The sequence below is a fragment of the Vipera berus genome, assembly GCF_964194415.1.
Source record: "Vipera berus genome assembly, chromosome: 4".
NCBI classification, from domain to species: domain Eukaryota; kingdom Metazoa; phylum Chordata; class Lepidosauria; order Squamata; family Viperidae; genus Vipera; species Vipera berus.
Window position 1 is genome coordinate 27,041,214 of NC_138206.1, and position 20,702 is coordinate 27,061,915.

Consider the following 20,702-nt stretch of genomic DNA (forward strand, 5'->3'; position numbering starts at 1 on the left):
TCAGTGCCTTTTCAATGGGGATCCCAATTTCTGGAGTTCTCTCCTTAGATAAAATGAGTTACATATAAATGATAATATACCCAACAATGTGTAATCTTCAGCTGGTCTTGGTCTTGGTATAATAATAATAATAATAATAATAATAATAATAATAATAATAATAATAATAATAATAATAATAATAATAATAATAATAATAATAATAATAATAATAATAATAATAAGAAGAAGAAGAAGAAGAAGAAGAAGAAGAAGAAGAAGAAGAAGAAGAAGAAGAAGAAGACGTTTGAAATCTTACATTTTCTTGCTAGCATCCCCCCCTCCCCGTTTCTGTTAACCTCAGGTCTAGGATGAAGAAAGTGAGTTTCTAGGACCAAAGTCTCATAGTCATTCTCCAGGAATATTCTGAGTTCATCAACAATCGCTGGAAGGATTTTCTCCAAGTTGGCGGTCGGGGGGCAGCATGTAATTATCTGCATTCGAGTGGGCTGATCGGGTAAGCCCGGGTTCAAAACCCCACGCGGTGCAAAGCTGGACCACTAACCAAGTCTTCAGGTCACATTCCTATGCGGAGCCTAACGGAACGTGCGAAGCAAAGCAATCGCCGCCCCGCAGCTCCGGGTTCGGCTCGCCGTTCCCGAGCTAGTCAAGTCTGGCGCAGGCTGCCGATTGGATGGAAGCGGCGGTATCGCCCCACCCAGGGAAAGGCTCGTCGCTCTGACCCGCCCCGCCGGCTTTGGCAGCTTCTGCTCGCGGAGCGTGTTGGGGGCTCTCCGGGAGGCGAGCTGCGACCTGGACGGCGCCTGCCTCGAAGGAAGCGCGAGAGGATCCCTGCGGTCAGGTCAGTGGGAGCGGCCCCTTCTTTTCCCCCTTCCCCTAAACAGGCGTTGCAGGGTGGGCTGGGGGGAGGGGGGGGAAAAGAGAAGGTCTTCGGAACGAATGACCTCCGACAGCATCTTTTTCCTCAATCGCCGTCGCCTCCCAGGGTGGTCGAGAAAGCCGGCTAGCAATTCCGCAGCATTTCTCCACCCAGCGCGGGACCGCGATAGAATTCACCGATTTCTTGGGGCCGATTTCTTCCTTCCAACTTATTCTCAAGCGCAACCGGGAGAGGAAATATATCCGAGAAGCCCTTGGATGCTATTTAATACTTACTTCGGGGGGGAAAAAACAAAACTTCCGGAATGTTCAGCGAGGGAGTTGATTCCTAATTGGGTGTGAAGAGGAGTGCAGCTTTTTAATGGAAAATGAATTATTTCGTTTTTGTCTTCATCCTCTTCCTTTACTTCTCCCTGGTTTTTTTTTTTGTTTTTTGTTTTAATAAAAGCAACGCGGAGAGTATTGACTTTGCTATATTCAATGGGATTTGAAATCCCGCTATTGCCCATCTTTCCACACACCTGCAAAAGACATCCAGCATATTAATCCAGGTTGTCATTTTGATGTTACCCTTCTGTCTGGTTCAGGACAGCATCTGAGTCCAAAAAAGCTAAGCTCCAGAGACAGCAGCCATACGATTTGCCCTCTGGCTGACCTCTAGAGGGCAAAGAGTTCTGCCAGGGATTTTTGTACCAATTGCAACACGCACAACATGTTAGGGAGCGGTGTGGAAAGAGAGACGACTCTCCATTTCCATCTGTCTCTCACACACACATGTAGCAACAATTCCAAAGCGTCAGAATTGTTTTCCACAGCATGACCAATTTCTCACCAAATGAATTACTTGCAGTAGCTATTCAGATTGGGCAGTATATCTGTTAATATCACAGCAATTTCATTTCAAAACTCAATATGCAGTTAAGAGCTGGTCTGTCTTGGTTTCTCAGAAGCCACTCTTCATTAATTAGTGTTTTTTTTTTTAAGCTGAGTGCTGGGTGGAGTGTATACTTTTAGGAGTCTGTTGTTTCCTCTCATGTGTTGAAAGAGATATGTAACATTTGCAGTAGCATCCTATGCTCATCTAGGTGGATATTTCTATTTCTTCTATAAAAATGGTATTGGAATGTACAGTCCTTACACTGAAATCCTGCAATCTCATGCCTAGGATTCAGCATCATTACACTTAGCTGCACCTATTTTAAAGCAGATATGTATAAAATTAGATTAGAAAAACTTCATTTGGCAGCAGCATGAGCTGCCTTATATTTAACTGCTGGAGATTTTGTTAGGGCAAGGCGATTCATAAATGAATTCTGTTGCTCTCGACTTGTGAAGGTTGTTTCACACATGAGCATCATCAGTGCTAGAGCATGAGCCTGCAGTTATCCAATGTTGAATATAGATGTGTGAACTTCTCTTACAAGTGAGCCTTATTTCTAATAGTTTAAGAGATTAAAGCACAAAGATCAATGTTAAAATAAAGCATTCATTTTTATTTTCAGTCATGTAATTAGGAGTACACTAAGAGAGTTAAAAAAAAGCTCAGAAAGCAGAATATAATGATTTTTGAAATAATATTTTTGATATCTCGGATTCATTTAAGTTTCTTATATATATATGTGTCATGTACTTACATAGAGTAGAGAGCGTGAACTCTGAAAACAGTAGCAGTGGAATGCAACAGTTGTTTTATTTCAGTATTTTTACAATGATCTAATCATATGTTAGAGAGTTATATAAATTACATTATATTATATAAATAGGTTATTGTTTTGACCACAGGTCATAACATAAGTGATATTGCTTAAAGTGTAAAAAGCATTTGGATATTTGTGCTTTTAGGCCAGATTTTGTCATTCTAAGTAATTATCAGCAATTTTGACAATGATACTCTCCCCCAAACTTAAAATATCAGGTAATATTACTTTATTAATATTACGACTATGGAGAGTTAAAGTCCGATAGAACTTAATGTTTTATTTTTGTTGTTAGCAGATTTTAGTTTATGTTTGTATTATTATACCCTGTATTCAGCTCTGGGAAGTCGGGGAGGGGGGAGGGGAGGGGAGGGTTGGGGAGAGGGGAGGGGGAGGAGGGAGTTCATTGTATTTAAAAATTGTAAAACTTTTCAATAAAAAAAATCAGGTAATATTTACAATCTAACTAAAAGTATACTTGAAGTTCTCCTTGCTTTATCCTAAACAATATTTGTCCTTTAAGCTCTAATATGAATTGGATTGTAATTGATGTATAGCTATGGGTTTCCAGTGGCTGTGGATACCTGACAGGCTTGTTATAATTATAATGTATAACAGATTGCAAGATCAAAAGTACTTTGGGAAACATTTGAGATTAGCCTACTGCTACACTCAAAAATATACTTTTTAATACATCAGCATTATGGATATAGTATTCTTTTGTATATTGTCAGTATTTATATTTTAATTTTCTTAAAACTTGTTAAATTAGAATCTTATCAATTTAAGACAATCAGAAATTAGATGATTCTGGCCTTCACATCACAAATGATTCTGTTTCTACATTAGAAATATATGTTGAAAAAGAAAAAGAACCAACCAAGTAGTATAGCAATATTAAAAATTATATTGTTGTTTTGGCTACTTGCTCACTTTTTCTTCTATAATATATTTATATAGCTTCCAAGCTTCTTGATTTAATTCAGCTGGCATTTCCAACTTACTTTGGAAGAAAATTGGCAGAAAGGAAGTGAAAAGTAAATATTTAAAAGACCTGACTTTTAAAAAATTGGAATATCATTTAAGATGTTTTCATTACATTCTGTCAGAAGCGTTACTGCAGTCTTGTTTTCTAACAACAATAAGAGAATTTATGGAACATGTATCACTAGAGTCTTTGCATTGTGACAGGATCTGTATAAGGAAAATCTGTATATTCCAGTTTTGTAGAAACAACTTCTCAGACTGCTTTTAGTATATTATGTATACTCAGCAGAATTGCACAGCGGCTAAGCAAAGCTTCCCAGCAATTCTAGCGCAGCTGATTTGGTCTATTGAAACCTCATTTAGGATTGTCCTCATAATAAGATCTTGATAAAGAGCTGTAATTAGTCTAATTAAGCATCTATCCTTTTTCTACAAAGCATTTGTCTGCCATAATTTCTCCAGATTTAAAAGGTCAAAAGGTAATAGCATGCAATAAACACAGTTTACAGTTGTTGGCTGTTATTGTACAAAGTGGCGTAGGATAAATGGATGTTAGTAGGAACACTGCTTCCATACAAGCCAATTCTTTCATCAGTATACATTGTTCTGATTCTAAGCTAACTTGCAAATAATTAATGTAAACATTTTCAGTCATAGTTACTGTGCAAATAACTAAAAACATGACAAAAAGGAGCTGTCAAATATTTTTATAAAGTTTTCCAAAAACAGCTAACAGCAAGATGGTAAGGGAGTTTGTGTAAAGGTAAAGGAGTCCCTGTGGATTTTATTCTGCTAGTCATTGGAGGCTGTGTTTGTTTCCATTTCAAGGTCATTGAGCCAGCACACACTGAAGACATTTCTGTGGTCATGTGGCCAGCATACCATCATGGAGCACTGTTACCTTCCCACCAAAGTGTACCTGATTATCTACTCACATTTGTATGCTTTTGAACTGCTAGGTTGGCAGGAGCTGGAGTGAGGACAGGAGTTCATTCCATTGCATGGTGCTCGGGTCTCAAACCTGGGCTGCCGGCTTTCAGGCTGAGAAGCCCAGTATCTTAAACACTGAGCCACCAGGCTACTGTTTGTATAACAACTAGAGGGTAATTCTTAGTTGCATAGAAATCATAAGGAGGCAATGTCAGCACTGAGTTGCTGGTGGACAGCTGGCCCATGAGCATTTCTAGAGATGGAATCAGAGTATTGTAGCTGGAGCACAGACACTTCATGGTTGAATGAATGCTTCGTGATCATTCATAATGTTTGTATGGTGTGGGATTAACATATTATGAAAAGCCAGCTAATGTGTTTTCTTTTAGGGAAACATAATTAAGGAAACATATGGCTTATAATGGTATAGCATGGCTTAGCTGACAAATAGGAGACAAAACCTGAATCAATCTTGGCGGCTATAAGCAGGAATAATTGTCTTATTGCAAGCATTAAGCAAAAAAAAGTTAGCAGACTTGAGAGGTAATGGAGACAGATGGGCCCAGTCTTTGAAGTTACCAAGACCCCTTATTTCAATTTTCTCTTGGGGCTCTACAGTTATAGTACGTTCAGCATTCCAGATATTTAAATAGTATGGTGGTTAACATATTTATGGTGGCCTGCTTTTGTTATCTGATGATCTAGAAACCTTTTTATAAGAGAAGGAACTCATTATGGGATTTTGGCCAACAATGGAGTTGATTTGAAATCATTGATCCATCTGTATCATTAAAGATAAAGGTGGTCACTAGAACCAAGAATCTCAACTTAGGTTGGTAAACTGAAGTAGCTGGCAGGGAATACTTTTCTTATCCATTTTCTGATATTCATTTAATTTGACATTTTGGTTACATTCCAAGTACAACTATAAGTTTAATTTCTTTCTCTGAAGACCCCAATCATTAAATGCTTTAGAAGCTTTTTCTAGGTATTTTTACCAAATGAATATCATGCTACCGCAGGAGATAAGCTAATTGTTGTTGTGGTAGTATCCCAGCTACTGAATGTCTTCTTTAAATGCCTGTCTCTTGGCATCCAAGAAGATCAGTTCATTTTCTCAGCTTGTTCAATAGTTTCAGCTTTCAGCTAGTTTTACTCTGTGATTTGTGTCTATAGGCTGCACAGCAGAGGCCAAGGTTCAGCTTCTGATGTCTCCAGACAGCCTGGAGAAATGCATCTCTGAAATCGTGCAGAGCTGCTGGCATTCAGTGTCATCAGAGCTGCACTAGATGGAAGAATGGTTTAACTCAATAAAAGAGTTTTCCTGACATTTCATCTTCTTTACTGCCTTCTTAAAATACATGTACTTTTATTTACACGTTCAACTTAACTAAATGAGCATTTTGCACCTGTTAAATATTTTACCTTTGTATATGTCTTTTCAAATGTTACGTTATTGAATTATTAGTTGCATTAGTTGTCCTTAATATTTTTATAGTGCCTTAAATGTCATTATATTGGCAGAGAAATCCAAAATATCTACATTTTACAATGCAGGGAGAAAAAATTATGGTCCCTGTTAGGAAGGTGCCAGAATTATTTATGATACATTTTGTGCCACAGGTGAATATGATATCTGTCAAATTATATACAAATACTCCATGCCAGTATGAACAGTCAAGTGTCAGAGTTTCAATGCTTGCAATAAGACAGAATCGTTGAGTTAGAAAGGACCGCAAAGGTCCATGTCCCGTGTATTAACTCCCAAATAAAATGCATTCTTGTGTTGCTGGCCCAAAGGGATTGACTTTTCTTCTTTACTACAGAGTCCTTGACTTACAACCACCATTAATTTGTCATTAAGTGGGTAGTTCTTAAGAGATTTAAGTTAAGTTGTCAAGTGTTGTTGGCTTTTAGTTGTTAAGTGAGCACTCAATTTCATGATCTTTTTTTGCCACGTTTGTTTAAGAAAATCACTGTGGCCATTCAGGAGACGTCACGTGACTGTGACTTGCAACCTGTCCTGCCACTTTCCTTAGTGACTTGCCAGAAGCTGCTTTGGAAGGTTGCAAATGGTGATCATGTGACTGCAGGATACTGTGACCATCGTAAATGCACAAATCACAATCACACAATCTCAGGTTACAACAGTTATAAGTGACAGGACTAAGTAAGTGGTTGTAAGTCACTTTTTTCAGCTCTGTCATAACTTTAAATCAGGGGTGTCAAACTGCCGGCCCACGGCCCAGACGCTTCACACAGAAGCCACACCACCCCATTGCCGGCAATGGCAAAACAGTCCCGATACGTCGCGCCATGTCACGTGACATCGCAAGTTTGACATGTCTGCTTTAAATGGTCACTAAATGAATGGTTGTTGATGACTAACTGTAGACGTTAAACATATTTGATAGGACCTCTTTTCAGCATAGCATCGTCTTGCTAGTGGATTTACCTGTCACAGTACTGCAGAGAACAACAGTTGTATTATAAGGAGCAACACCAATTTTATCATAATCTCTTTTGACCTTGATGATTTCAGAATGCCTAACATGCTGAAGTATTGTGGAGATTTCATAATATCAGGTATCATTTTTTCCCCTAATCTCAATATTATCCAATGTTTTATTTTTGCCATGCACTTATCTTGAGTTTTGAATATGTTGCTTATTGCTACATTAGGTACTGTATGGGAAGGTAATGCCATATTGGATTGTTAGAAATTACTAACACAAATTATTTTATTAAGAATAATGTGGGCATTTTAAAACTTAAGCCATTTTGTATCTACTTAGGATACTCAGTAATATTTTAAATACCATGATTAATTTAATATAATAGATTTAGATTTAATTATTTGAAAGAAATTAATTGCAATCAGTGGAGGGTTAGTCCAGTGCAGTTTAAACCATCCATATAAATCACCAGGAATCAAACTGAGCTAAATGACATCTAATTGTTCTTGGCCATTCTCAATAAGCTAAAAGAGTTAGACCTGGTTAATGCTTAAGTAAGAGGCAACCAGAAAATCTCAAGGCTAAGATTAGATTGGGTATGAAAGAAAATAAAAAAGAAAATGTCAAGTCACTTTATTGTTACCAAGAAAACTACACAGACATGTTAATGAAGACACCAGGAGCCAAGATCAACTCCAAAGAGACTATATCTTAACTTTCTAATTTAAGGGATTAAGATTCTAAATTCTAAATCTGAATTCAACCTAATACTAACATGTCTCAAAATACTAAAAAGTAACACAACTATAAAACGGTTTCTGGTTAGCAACAAACCATTTATAGCTTTTCTAAAACTGTAGGTAAAGGTAAAGGTTCCCCTGCACATGCGTGCTAGTCGTTTCTGACTCTAGGGGCCGGTGCTCATCTCCGTTTCAAAGCCGAAGGGCCAGCGCTTGTCCGAGGACGTCTCCGTGGTCATGTGGCTGGCATGACTGGACGCCAAAGGCGCACGGAATGCATGGAACTGTAGTGAACAGTTTAAATAACCCCCATGTCTGTTGCCATCAGCATAACCCCTGCTTAACAGATTCCGATAAAACAGAATACAGTATATGTACTTCAGGGTTGAACTATGGTGCCATTGGTGCTCTCATGTTACCTAGTCAGATAATAAAATGTCTGCAAGCAAATAACCCAGCTCAGAGAACATGAAGGACTCCACAGATAGGCAGATAACTGTAGTTTTTGGAAAATGAAGGAACTATATATAGTGAAGCTGCTTGGAGAAATAGTCCATATTTTGACCCAACGATATAGAGCAATATAGCACTATAGGAAGATGGAAATTACATTTTTATAGAAGGAATAAAAGATGCAAGGGAATGATGGCTAGGAGAATCAAACAAAGTAAGTATGGCAAGCTAATCCTTTAATTAGAAGCTGGATTAATACATATTGCTTTAGGTTAGGATGTGTAATAAACTTTCCCTCAAAGTTTGTGGATACAGGATTCACCAGGATGTATGCTAGTGAGTTATTTTCTGCTGGAGCTATATAGATACATAATTATAGGTATATATGGATATATGAATGGTAAACTTAACTCTTCTAAATTTCAAGGCTCTTAGAAAACATTGTCCTGTATTATAAAAGAAATTGAACATTTCTATGGTATGACAAAATGCCCATCTTTCTGCATAATATGTGAATATGCCAAAAAGCCTGTGTAGTTATAAGGTAACTTATCCAACCTTTGATGAATTGTAGGTATTCTTAGTAACTTTGATTTGGTTTGCTTCTCCAACGTTATCCAACTGCTTTTTATAATCTTCTTTTAAAAGAGTTTTATACATTTCATTTAACTAGAATGAATGAACAGGTTTTTATCCCAAAGTATGTTGCTGCTTGGTTTTTCTTTTTTCTTTTTGTATTCTAGCTCATGTAATCATTTAGGCAATTGTTATCTCAGCTGTGATTGAGAACTGCCATGCTGTTTGCAGTGTTGGAAACAAATATTTAAATGTAGTGTAGCATGTGAAAAGAATTTGTTAAAGAGACTTATAGGGCATGAAGAAGAAAAGAAGAAAAAGGGAAGAATTTATATTAGTTTCATATAGTGAAAATGATGCACATTCATTCTTAGTGAATTTCATTGTTTGAAAATAGAAACAATGAGGTGAAAACTGGAAGTGGGTTGAGAAATGATTTGAAGCATCTGGGGTAGTAGATTGTGTGTATATTGTGTGCATGGTAAATTGTAGCTTTTTGTTATATGACGTGAGGTTTCCATAATTAAACTTGAAAGTATCATCAGTTCCCAGTTCTAAAATAGAGAGTGTAGTTGAGTTCCATTATCTTTAATTGTTTGGAATGGTACTCTGCACTAATAAATGCAATTATCCAGTGAGTTCTTTATGAATGATGTATTATGCAGTAGCTCTTGTTACTTCAGATATTTTTCTTTATTACATTTGGGCCAATATTAGGGGTAAGTGATTCCATGACAAAAGGGATAAAAGTAATATAATGAGGGATTCGAATCCAGCCCCAGAGAATTGTTATCTGGTGCACCTGATTCTAAATATATTTAGAGCATAAAACATTGCAGCTTACAGAGATTCTATCAGGAAATTTGGGAGAAAAATCTATAGGCTGATTTATGAGTTGATCTTCCCTGCACTCAAATATAGTCATTTAATATAAGATATGCCTATACGAGTGTTTCTTAACCTTGGCAAATTTAAAGTGTGTGGAATTCAGGTCCCAGATCTCCCAAGTCAGCATCGGAACCACACATCTTAAAATTGCCAAGTTGAAAAATACTGGTCTATGTCCATTGTACCTCTAACTCTCATTCCAGGATATGCCTTAGATTTTTCAACAGAATTTCCAGTCCTATAAACCTGTCAAGAATCTGTTGCCTTACTCGTATTGAATATCAACATATCTTTCTCAGATAACTTGTTTACTGCCTGGGAGTAATGAGATTTGCACTCTGCAATAAAGGTATAATAATATTGACATTATTGACATTAGTGACATTTATGCTTCAATGTGACATGAAAAATTACCTCCCATATCTTAATGGGTATCCACAATTAAGGAGCTTTTGGGTATGCACTTCATATCTAAGATCAATTTTCCTTTATTGTGAATATTGTTTTTTGTTCTCATTACAGTAAAATCAGAAGATGCCCCTAATTTTCATTAAAGATGCATGAATTTATACCTTTTGTTTACTGAATACTTGAAAATTGCTAAAAGGGTAAATATATACATTGAACAAAACTCATACAGAGACTCTCTTAATCTGTCTTGCTAAATTCCCAAAGTTAATTAAAAAATTATAGTAGGTGTTGTGCAAATTCTGTAAATGTCTATCAGGCCACTGGCACTTCTTAAACAGAGAAGTTAAAAACTTGTGTAAAACGCAAATAGCCACTGTTCCCTTCTGAATTTATTAAGTTAGAAAGAAACTAAGGAATTTTATTTCATGCAGTTGTAAAACCAGGGATTGTAACGAGTCATTTAGACTAATGTTCAGTTCTTGGTTGTATGCCAGAACAGATGGCTGGCTAGAATTTTCTTAAACATAACCAATGAAATAGATCCCATCACCTCATTGGAAAATCTGTTCTGCTATTAACTATTTAAAGGTGACCTATATAATTTGGGATCTACTAAACCTTATATTGAACATTGAATTGGCACATACTGCTCTGCTTAGAGGAAATACCAACACTGGGATTGCTAGAGCTATCTATAACAATGTAAGATCGTACAGCTTGGAGTGTTCCTAGATTCATTACTTAATTTGTTTGTTTTAAAAAAGCTTATCCTGGAGGACCAAAGTTACTTGCTATTAAGGCAGATTTGCTCCAAAATGCAATTAAGCAGTTTTAACAATTAGAAGAAAGAATGAAAAGTGTTGGAATACTTTTGTAGATGTAAGAAATACTGATAGAATTCTCCACTAGATTCATCAGATTTTAGTCTAATCCTGATTGGAAGGTGATAGAACAAGACTTGATGGTATAACAAATTGCACTTTCTTTTCCAGGGAAAGCCCTAAACACAAGTTACAACTTATTGATTTGCAAAGCCTGTCCACAAATTGTGTACTGAAATACAGTATATTTCAGTACACAATTTGTGGAGAGATTTTCAAATCAGTAAGTTGTAAGCTGTGTTTTCACAAAAACAGGAGGATAAATAGAATCAAATAGAGACTGAAAATGTAAGAGAATTTATGTGCAGACAAGGTTATCTGAATGAATATCCAATTTATTGCAGTTGTAGAAGACTGACATGATCCCATCAGAAACTTATTTCAGATTCTCATCTCTAGGTCATATCTAACTCTTAATTGCTACTTATCCTCTTTAGCTCTATTAAATTAGAAGTTCAGTTTCACCTGCATTCTTTGAATATGTTTGCTCAATTATGCCTTAATATAAAAATAAAGGTTCCCCCGCACATGCGTGCTAGTCGTTTCCAGCTCTAGGGGCCGGTGCTCATCTCCGTTTCAAAGCCGAAGAGCCAGCGCTTGTCCGAGGATGTCTCCATGGTCATGTGGCCGGCATGACTAGACGCACAGAACGCTGTTACCTTCCCACCGTAGTGGTCCCTATTTTTGTACTTGCATTTTTACGTGCTTTCGAACTGCTAGGTTGGCAGAAGCTGGGACGAATAACAGGCGCTCACTCTGTTACACGGCACTCGGGATTCGACCCACCAAACTGCCGACCTTCTGATCTACAAGCTCAGCGTCCTAACCCACTGAGCCACCGCGTCCCTTTATGCCTTAATATATACGTATTCAAATATATGTAACTCAAAGAATAGTTGAATGTAAATGTTTCAGTTAGCCTCCTGTGTTATTGCAAAGAGAAAGCTGCCACCTAAAAACAAAATAAGGTTTTATTTTTATTGCATCGGTAACTCATTTCATATTTTGTGAGTAAGATTTATCAGTGAAGCATAAAAAGAAAATAAAGCAAAACATTACCAAGTAGATGTGTAGTACAACACAAGAACTATTGTATTACTTTGTTTCAATTGTTGATTGGAAAATTGGATAAACAGACAGTAATAGATACAGAAGCAATGGGGCATGCTCCAACCAATCCAGAATTTCATATGGTAAGTCAGTGATACCATATCCTTACTTATGTTCCAAATGCAGTGTTTCCCATGCCTGCTGTCTTGGATGGAAAAACTACCTTTAAATCGTAGCTCAAACTACTGTTTGCTATTGGGAAGGCTTTTCTGACATTCAGCTGCAATCTGTAGAATAAATCATTCCCTATATTATTCTCTGAAGTCTTAATTTTCTTTTGTATTTACATTCTTTCTGGTATTTGAAAAGAGATCATATTCTTTTTTCAGTTTTGTTTCTTCAGTATTAAATAGGCACAGATCTTTCAACTTGCAGTACAGTAAAATCAAATACTACTTTTCTGAATAATAATATTAATACACTAATTAAAATAATACTATTGAATAAACAGTAAAAGCAGTCAAAGAAATTAAAAAGTTCCTAGGCAAATATGCATACTTAAAATAAACATGTAAACATATTAACAGGCCTGGGTGAATATAAATATTTTTACCTAGCACTAGGAACAGCATTTTAGAGTGGCAGAATAATCATGGAGTGGTATGTCACATTTGCTCCCAAAGTGTATCCCTTGTTGTTGTTGTTAGCTGTGAAGTCGTGTCTGACCCATCACGACCCCATGGACAACGTTCCTCCAGGCCTTCCTGTCCTCTACCATCTTCTGGAGTCCATTTAAGCTCACGTCTACTGCTTCAGTGACTCCATCCAGCCACTTCATCCCTATCATGCTTAAATGGTCTTTTGCATTGCCTCCAGCAACATTTCTCTACTTTGTATCTTACTATTCTATTGTTTTGCACACTTGGTGTGCAAAATAAGATTATTTGCAGTATATTTTCTCCTTCCCTTTAGAAGCTGGACAGGTGGTCCTTTGTTAAAGACACTATTGGACTGGAATTTTTGTTACTAAGTTACATAGTCATAAAACATGATGTCATGTGATTGTGTCTCTCTATCACATAAATTTTGTTCCTATTTGCCATTGTTAAGTGAATCCTATACTGTCATTAAGCAATTATGTAGTTGCCATTTGCAACTTTCTGCCAACTTCCCCACTGATTTTGTTTGTAGGAAGCTGGCAAAGAAGATCACAAATGGTGGTTACATGACCACGGGACACTGCAGCCGACATAAATATGAGGACTGGTCATACATACCATTCACTATCATAAGTTCAAACAGTTGCTGAGCAAGGACCAATTGTAAATTATCCTATAAGAGCAGAAGATTACAATAGCTATAATTTTTTAAGTCCCAAAACATATGAAACAATGAAAATTAGGGTTTTCAAGTGAATGTTTTCTTGCCTCTCTGAATGCAAAGTTTCAATGAAAAATAGCCCAATGAAAGTTTGGTGTAATATTATCACTTCTTGTTAAGCATTACATGCTTTTTAAAAACCAGGACAAGGTACTTAAAGAAACCAAAGAGAAATGTAATTAAAAACACAATGAAAAGCATTACGAAAAATGCAACCCAAACCTAACTATAAAAGACCACAAAGAAAGTCAACATTTCACCAGCTTTAGCAGCAAGAAACCAATTACCATATGAAACCTTTGCTTAAATTAAAATGTTTATACTTAGAGGATTAAAACACCCTCTTCATAAAAGCAAAAAGTTCTATACTGCATTTAGTGCTTATAGATCAGCCATCTATTTCCATGCAGATTATCTTCATGAAACCAACTCTGGAAAGAAGAAAAAAATCAGTTCTTACTTGGGGTTATACCAGAGCAAAAGACATTCAAAGTTGTTTTCTGTTTTCTGAGTGATATTAATTTGATAAGGCCCTGTTAATCATGGTGGTCATTGGGTATCTCTGTTTCTATATGCGTTTATTTTTCCTTTAAGTATCTCTCAACATGAGATGATATTTCTATCATTCTAATATGATGCTGAGAGTTGTAGACAAAGATTTGAAGAGCAAAATCATGCTTGAAAGAAGAATAAATAATGTAGTTTCCAAATGGAGTGAGAAATCATAAACCGGTGCATTGAATTACCATTTGATTGATCAAAAAAGCAATCCTCAAATATCTCAGAAAATTCAAAGAAGTGTGCTAATTGATTTGTAGTTTTATATTTATATTTAACAAAAAATAACCACAGTATTAATAATAGCATTATAGAAATTAATTTATCGTGGGTTAATTGCAAGATACACAGCAATATGCACAGCTCAGATTCCTAGTCTTTATTATGCACTATATTATTTCCATGGTTGTAAATGTAAAATATGTATTCAAAATATCCATGTCTGTTTTTTCATTTTAATATACAAGAAATAGAATATATATATATATATATATATATATATATATATATATATATATATATATATATATATATATATATATATATATATATATATATATATATATATATATATAATTTCAATATAATATTGAATGAAACTGTCAGCAGAAATTAATATTTAAATGCTATTGCTTCATTGTCTCCAATTTTTATCTCTTTACAGCACCAAGACATAACATGCTGTTAAAAATCTGCTATAAGGATTTAATCACTACTAAAATAGCTCAAGATGCCACAGGTTTTACAGAAAATTCTTTTTGACTATTAAGTCTTTTCCATTGTGTGGCCAAACACACATATTAATAATATTTTTTTAAAAATGTCAGAACTCAACTCCACATCTGGATTAATAGCAAATATTGAAAATGGAACTTTTTTGGAGCTATATCCCACCTCTCTCTCAACATCCATGGATTTACCTTCCAATCGCATGTCAAACGTCTATGTTTACATTTCAATCTTCCTTAGCCTCTTGGCATTCCTTCTTTTGCTGTTAATTATTGCACTTCAGAGATTGAAAAACATCATCTCCTCTAGCTCCTCCTATCCAGAATATACCAGTGATGCTGGGAGTTCCTTTACAAATTTAGAAGTCTGTAGTATTTCTTCCCAGAGATCAGCTTTTTCAAACCTTTCATCATGAGAAGCCAAGGAAGGAAATCTATTGTTCATGGAATAGTCTCTCAATCCAGATTATGAATGCGGTTGGAAGACTAAGGCATGCAAGATTTGAACTGTTAGTCAGAGAAGAGACGATTTCTGAACTTTCCCACTTAAGATCACATATAGAGCTCTGCCTTTAATAGTCTTGGAATTTTGTAGTGTTTTTCCCAGCTGCTTCTGAAGATAATGAAAAGTACATTCCTTCTCAAATCAATCTGCTCCTTAGTGATTATAAAGAGACATCTGTGTTATTTTCTCAGTAACATTAGAAAAACTATTTGCCTTTGACTTGTTCCAAGATTTTTTCCCAACTTCCTAATCCATCTTATAATTCTGAGATCTTTGGTGGTCTCCCATCAAAGTACTAACCAGATTCAATGCTACTTAGGATTTCAAGATTACCCAAATTTTACAAGGTGCTACCACATTCTATGCTCTAAAGGAGATACAACTATTTAAATTGTATGTAGGAATATCTGGCTTCCTGCTTCTGTTTACTGATCTCAAAGCTCAAGGATGTTTAACTGTATTCCATAGCAAGACCATTCTGCTATACAAATAAGACAATTTTCCTGTAAATGTGAAACAAAGAAAGAAAGCTACTATAAAATCTAGTTAATAATCATGTTCATGTAATTTTCCCTACACTGCCTGATCTTTATATTTTAGTGGAACTATAATTAATGTATGTACTAATTACTTCAGACTTACTGCATTTGTTGGATTTGTAGAATTACATACTTTTGTAAATTATGCATACCAATATAATATGCTTTTCAATATGTTCTGTGATGATCAACACTCACTGACCTATTTAATTTTATTTTCAAAAAAGAAAGAAAAAAGAAGGGAAGGGCAAGGAAGCTAACCTACTGTGAAACTGGTATTTCCAACAATTTCTCAGACAGGAAGACATCTCTGCAGGAAGAGTTGTTAAAAAAAGTCATCATGATGGCTATAACCATGTCAGTACAGATAGTCCTTGACTTAGACCACAATTGGGACCAGAATTTGTTGCTATGCAAGAGTCACACTTGATTTTATGACCTTTTTGTTAATTGTTAATTGAATCACTGCAGTTTTAAGTAAAACATGTGGTCATTAAGTGTATCCAGCTTCCCCCCATTGACTTTGCTTGTGGGAAGCTGGCTGGGAAGGGTGTAAATAGCTATCCTGAGATGCTGCAACTGTCAAATGTTTGCTAGTTGCCAAGTTTCCAAATTCTGATCATGTGCCTGTGGGGATGCTACTTGGATGACCAAGTGAGAGGATTGGTCATAAGTCACTTTTTTAAGTGCTGCTGCAACTTCAAACAGTTGCTAAGTGAATGATCATAAGTCAAGGGACTACCTGTAGATTGTGCCAAATACATAATGTACATTAAAAGGGGGCTTTGATTACATGATTGTGGCTGCTATCTTGACTTATTTAATCCCCACCTTCCCATGTAGCTGCCTGGCCCCAATACATAAATATTTGATGTATAATTAAAAATGCAACTTCCAACAAATTTTGAATTGAGGCACTTTTATCAGAAAAAAAATAACAGAAGTGGGCAGGCTGAAACTCATGAATAATTGTGAGCAATTATAATTTATTAAAGAAACCTTTGTTGAAACTTCAAACTTCCATTTTGTTTGTTATATAAAAGGTGCCACGGAGCATGTGCTTTGGAATAGGCCAAGACAAAAGGCTTAATTCTACATAAATGCACTATTTCTCCAAGGACAATTTTACCTTCCTGAATGGACTTGAGGACTGAAACCACTTCTCAAATATGTGGACTTCAATTTCCAGAATTCTCAGCAAAGATGATGCTGGCTTGGGGAATTATGGGTCTGGAGGGCACCCAGGTTGGAAATGCTGAGCTAGAGTATTTCTTAAGCATAGGTGTTCTTGGTTGGGTTCAAAAGTAGTCACATTACAACACTCCCTTCCCATGACTTAAGGACTTGCACTCAGTGTTGATGTATATGTATATAAGGCCAAGGTTTGCATCATCTTCTTCTTTAATTAAAGTTTATATTGGATACCTTATGATCCTAAGGTGAGTGACAAGGATGGTAAGGAAGTCCTGGAGGAGCAATTGAAAAATCTGGGTATATTTGCTTGGAGAAAATAAGAATAAAGAAGCCTGAAAGTTCCTGTAAATATCCTCATGTGAAGGACTGCCACGTTAAAAAAAAAGAGGAAAATCACTGTTCTTTGTTGCTTCAGCAAGCAGAGCAGGAGTTAGGTTGCTTCGGTGAGCAAGATGTAACCTGCAGAGAAGTAGACTTTGCTGAACATTCAGAAAAGCTACCTAATAAAAAGAGCAAAGCCGATTTCTTATACTGAGACTTTTAAGCATAGATTGGACTAATTGGAACATCAATCCCCCCCCCCCCCAGATCAGACTTGACCCAGCCCTGCTGGCCTTTTGCAAGGCATTAAAAATCTGATTTTGCCATCAAGCCTGGGGCTCTAATAGTACGGATGAGCCCATTTTGTGGTTATTTGGAGTGTGGGATGTTATGACTGTTCTCTGCTGCTACTTTATGCTATTTATGTTGCTTAGGGCTCTAATTACTTTATTGCTTTTTATTCTATTTTAATTGTTAGTTATTCAGTCATTTATATGACATGGTCAGTCATATAAATTAAAGAAATAAATTTAGAAATTCATTTCCATCCTTCCGAGGTAGGTAAAATGAGGACCCAGATTGTTGGGGGCAATTAAGCTGACTTTGTAATAATGCCGCTTGGGGGGGGGGGGCGAAAGCCCTAATAAGCAGGCATATACATAGAATGAAGGCTACTGCTAAGCTTGTAAGCTGCCTTGAGTCTTCGGAGAAGGGCGGGATATAAATGGAATTAAAAAAAATTGGAATCTTGCAATCGCAATGAAAATCCTAATGAAGATGCTTCAAAGTTTTAAAAATTATTTTTATATTTTAATCTATACCCTACTTTCATATGTTGCCATAAGCTAACACTGTACAAATGACATTGGGATATTCCATTAGAGATTGTATGTATTAAAAATGAATGTATTAAATCCAATATCTTCAATATTCTAACTGAAATTTTATGTATTAAAATAAACAATGTGTTAATGAATGCCACTGTTTTTGTTTTCAATTTCATGAACTGAAAATACTTTCTTGGTCAAAAATGAAACAGCTAGTACCATATATATGAGAGTTAAACAATGAAAAGGACAATACTGGCAGCATTTAAAAGTAAGATTGAATTTCTTATAATTTGTTCCCTACTCCTTGTGATAAAAATTCAAAAACGGCAGATGGTTGCTTAATTGTTTGGAAGAAAAAAAAACAGAAGAATAATTGCAAACATTTAAATCTTCATGGCTCAAGACCTAGGTATCTTCAGGATAACTTTCTTTAAATTGTTCCTGCAGTCAAATCATAGAATGTTGTTAGCAGAAATCTCAGAAGTCAGTCTTTTTAATCAGTGCCCTCTTTCTTTGGAACTTTGTCCTCCTAAGAGTTGTATGATCCTAGCTCTTACACACATTCCCCTCTGAGGTTTATGGTATTTATTTTTAACTGAATTCTGTTGTCCTTGGTGAAGAAGTGGAATTTTAACTGAGGGATGTTGTTATGTACATTTTTAACCTTGCTATCAGGATGAGATATGTAAGCATTTGACATGGGAGCAATTGGAAAGGTATATAAACCTAGAAAATAAAATAATTGACCATAAGAAAAGCCTTCCTATTAGTATCCCCCAAAGACCGAGAAGTCCTTTGGTTAATTGTCCTTCCACTTACATTACCTACACTATCTTTCTACTTTTGAGTCCAGTGTCCACAGACAGGGACAAAGCACATAGGTTAACCTGGTTTAACCAATTTTAATTTTAAAATTATAAAATACCTTGAAGGTCAACTGCAGCCATTCTCTGCGTAAGGCATTATGCTGTATCATGACAAATGCGAAACCAGAGCTATTAAAAAAACCCCCTTATGGTGCTGAAAAGTTTTACTACTTAGTTGGAAGGTATTCCTAAATTTTAGTATAGATTTGTTCTCTGGTGGTTCTATCCTGTCATTTGGGCAAGAGTGAACACATTAATTTTTAACATTTTTCTACTATTTTCTTTCACTTTGTATGACTTTGTGTGCCTTGACCTTGGTTATATAGCTCTCTGTCTGCAAATATTTTCCTTTAGGCTCAACTAACTCCTCAGAGAACTGCCGATGCAGCTCCACTTGTTTCTTTAACTGTCATTTTCACTGGAACAGTTTGAGATTATGCTTATATCATTTCACTGTCCCCAATTTGCCCTTTCTCTTAAACTATTTTCTTCCTTTGCATTTCTAAATGGGGCATCCTCTCTGATTTTTCTTTGAATTCCTTGAAATGGGCTTTCTCAAAGTCCAACAAATTTCATCTTTCTCATTACTCTAAAACAGAGGTCCCCAACCATTTGAGCACCAGGGACCGATTCCGTGGAGATAAGTTTTTCTGCAGACCAGAGGGGGCGTTGGTTTCATTACTGCCTGCATACTGTAGCTGGGGCTTTGCTTGTTTGCGCAGACCGGTTTCTGGCATGCAGTAGCCCGGTCCCGGTCCACAGACCGAGGGCTGGGGACCCCTGCTCTAAAACACTCTTTGTGTGGATTAGAGAAGAAAAGAGGCAAATAGGCAGTAATTACAAGCAGAGTAGTAGATCTAGTTAACTGATAGCACTTTGAAGAAGGTAGTGCCGGTAGTAATGTCTAGTCTTGAGCCAACCCGAAGAATTCTGTTGTTCTGGCTTAATATTTTGAAGCCCTTTCAGTATATGATGACAATCTTAAATAAATAAATGAAATAATTAAATCCTGAGTTTATACCACACTGAACAAGTGTCTTGCCCTGACTAAAGGTGCTACCATTATTATATTCCAAATGCTGTTAGTTCTGCATTTGGGGGGCTTTTCAGAAGCTACTTCTATTCTAGCAAAGGTTTTTGTGTGTTGGTGCCTTTGAGTCAGAGTTGACTCTTGATGGAATGCTTATTATTTATTTATTTATTTATTTATTTATTGATGGGATTTATATCCCGCCCTATCTCCCGAAGGACTCAGGGCGGCTAACAACAAAACATATAATAAGTACATAAATCAAGATAAAATGAAATTGAGAACATCAGTGCAATAAAAAATTAGAGAATTTAAAAAATGAATTAAAAATACTAAATATAAATTAATTAAAATGCCTATTAAAATTAGCCTCTACAGCTTTCTTAGCAAGATTTTCAGAAGTGGTTTACCACTGCCTTTTTAGGGCTATAAGAGAGACTGAAAGGGCCAAAGTCATCTGATACAATAGAATTCTTTATTGGGCAAGCATGATTGGTCACACAAGAAAATTGTCTCCAGTGCATAAGCTCTCAGCGTACATACAAGCAACAAGTGATAAATCATGGTCATAATCATAAAATACAATCATCATAAATCATAAGATACAACACTCAGTGATAGATCGTGATCTAGCTAGGGATTTACTTAAGACAGGACTAGAACCAGGGCTTTTTTTGTCGTAGAACGCTCAGAACAGAGTTCCAGCACCTTTTTTGGATGGAACCTTGTAGGGTAGGCAAGGCAGGTTGTATGACATGTGTGAGTTCCGGCACCTTTTTCTTTTACAAAAAAAAAGCACTGAC

General features: G+C 36.1%; 1 protein-coding gene across 1 annotated transcript; it reads left to right on the forward strand.

The window, feature by feature from the left end:
- Window positions 1–14,706: 14,706 nt before the first annotated feature.
- On the forward strand, window positions 14,707–15,030 carry SERTM1 (serine rich and transmembrane domain containing 1; the record flags this gene model as incomplete). Its single annotated transcript, XM_081327278.1, has 1 exon — window positions 14,707–15,030. The coding sequence occupies one exon, from the start codon at window positions 14,707–14,709 to the stop codon at window positions 15,028–15,030; it is 324 nt and encodes a 107-aa protein (XP_081183404.1).
- Between the last annotated feature and the right edge of the window lie 5,672 nt (window positions 15,031–20,702).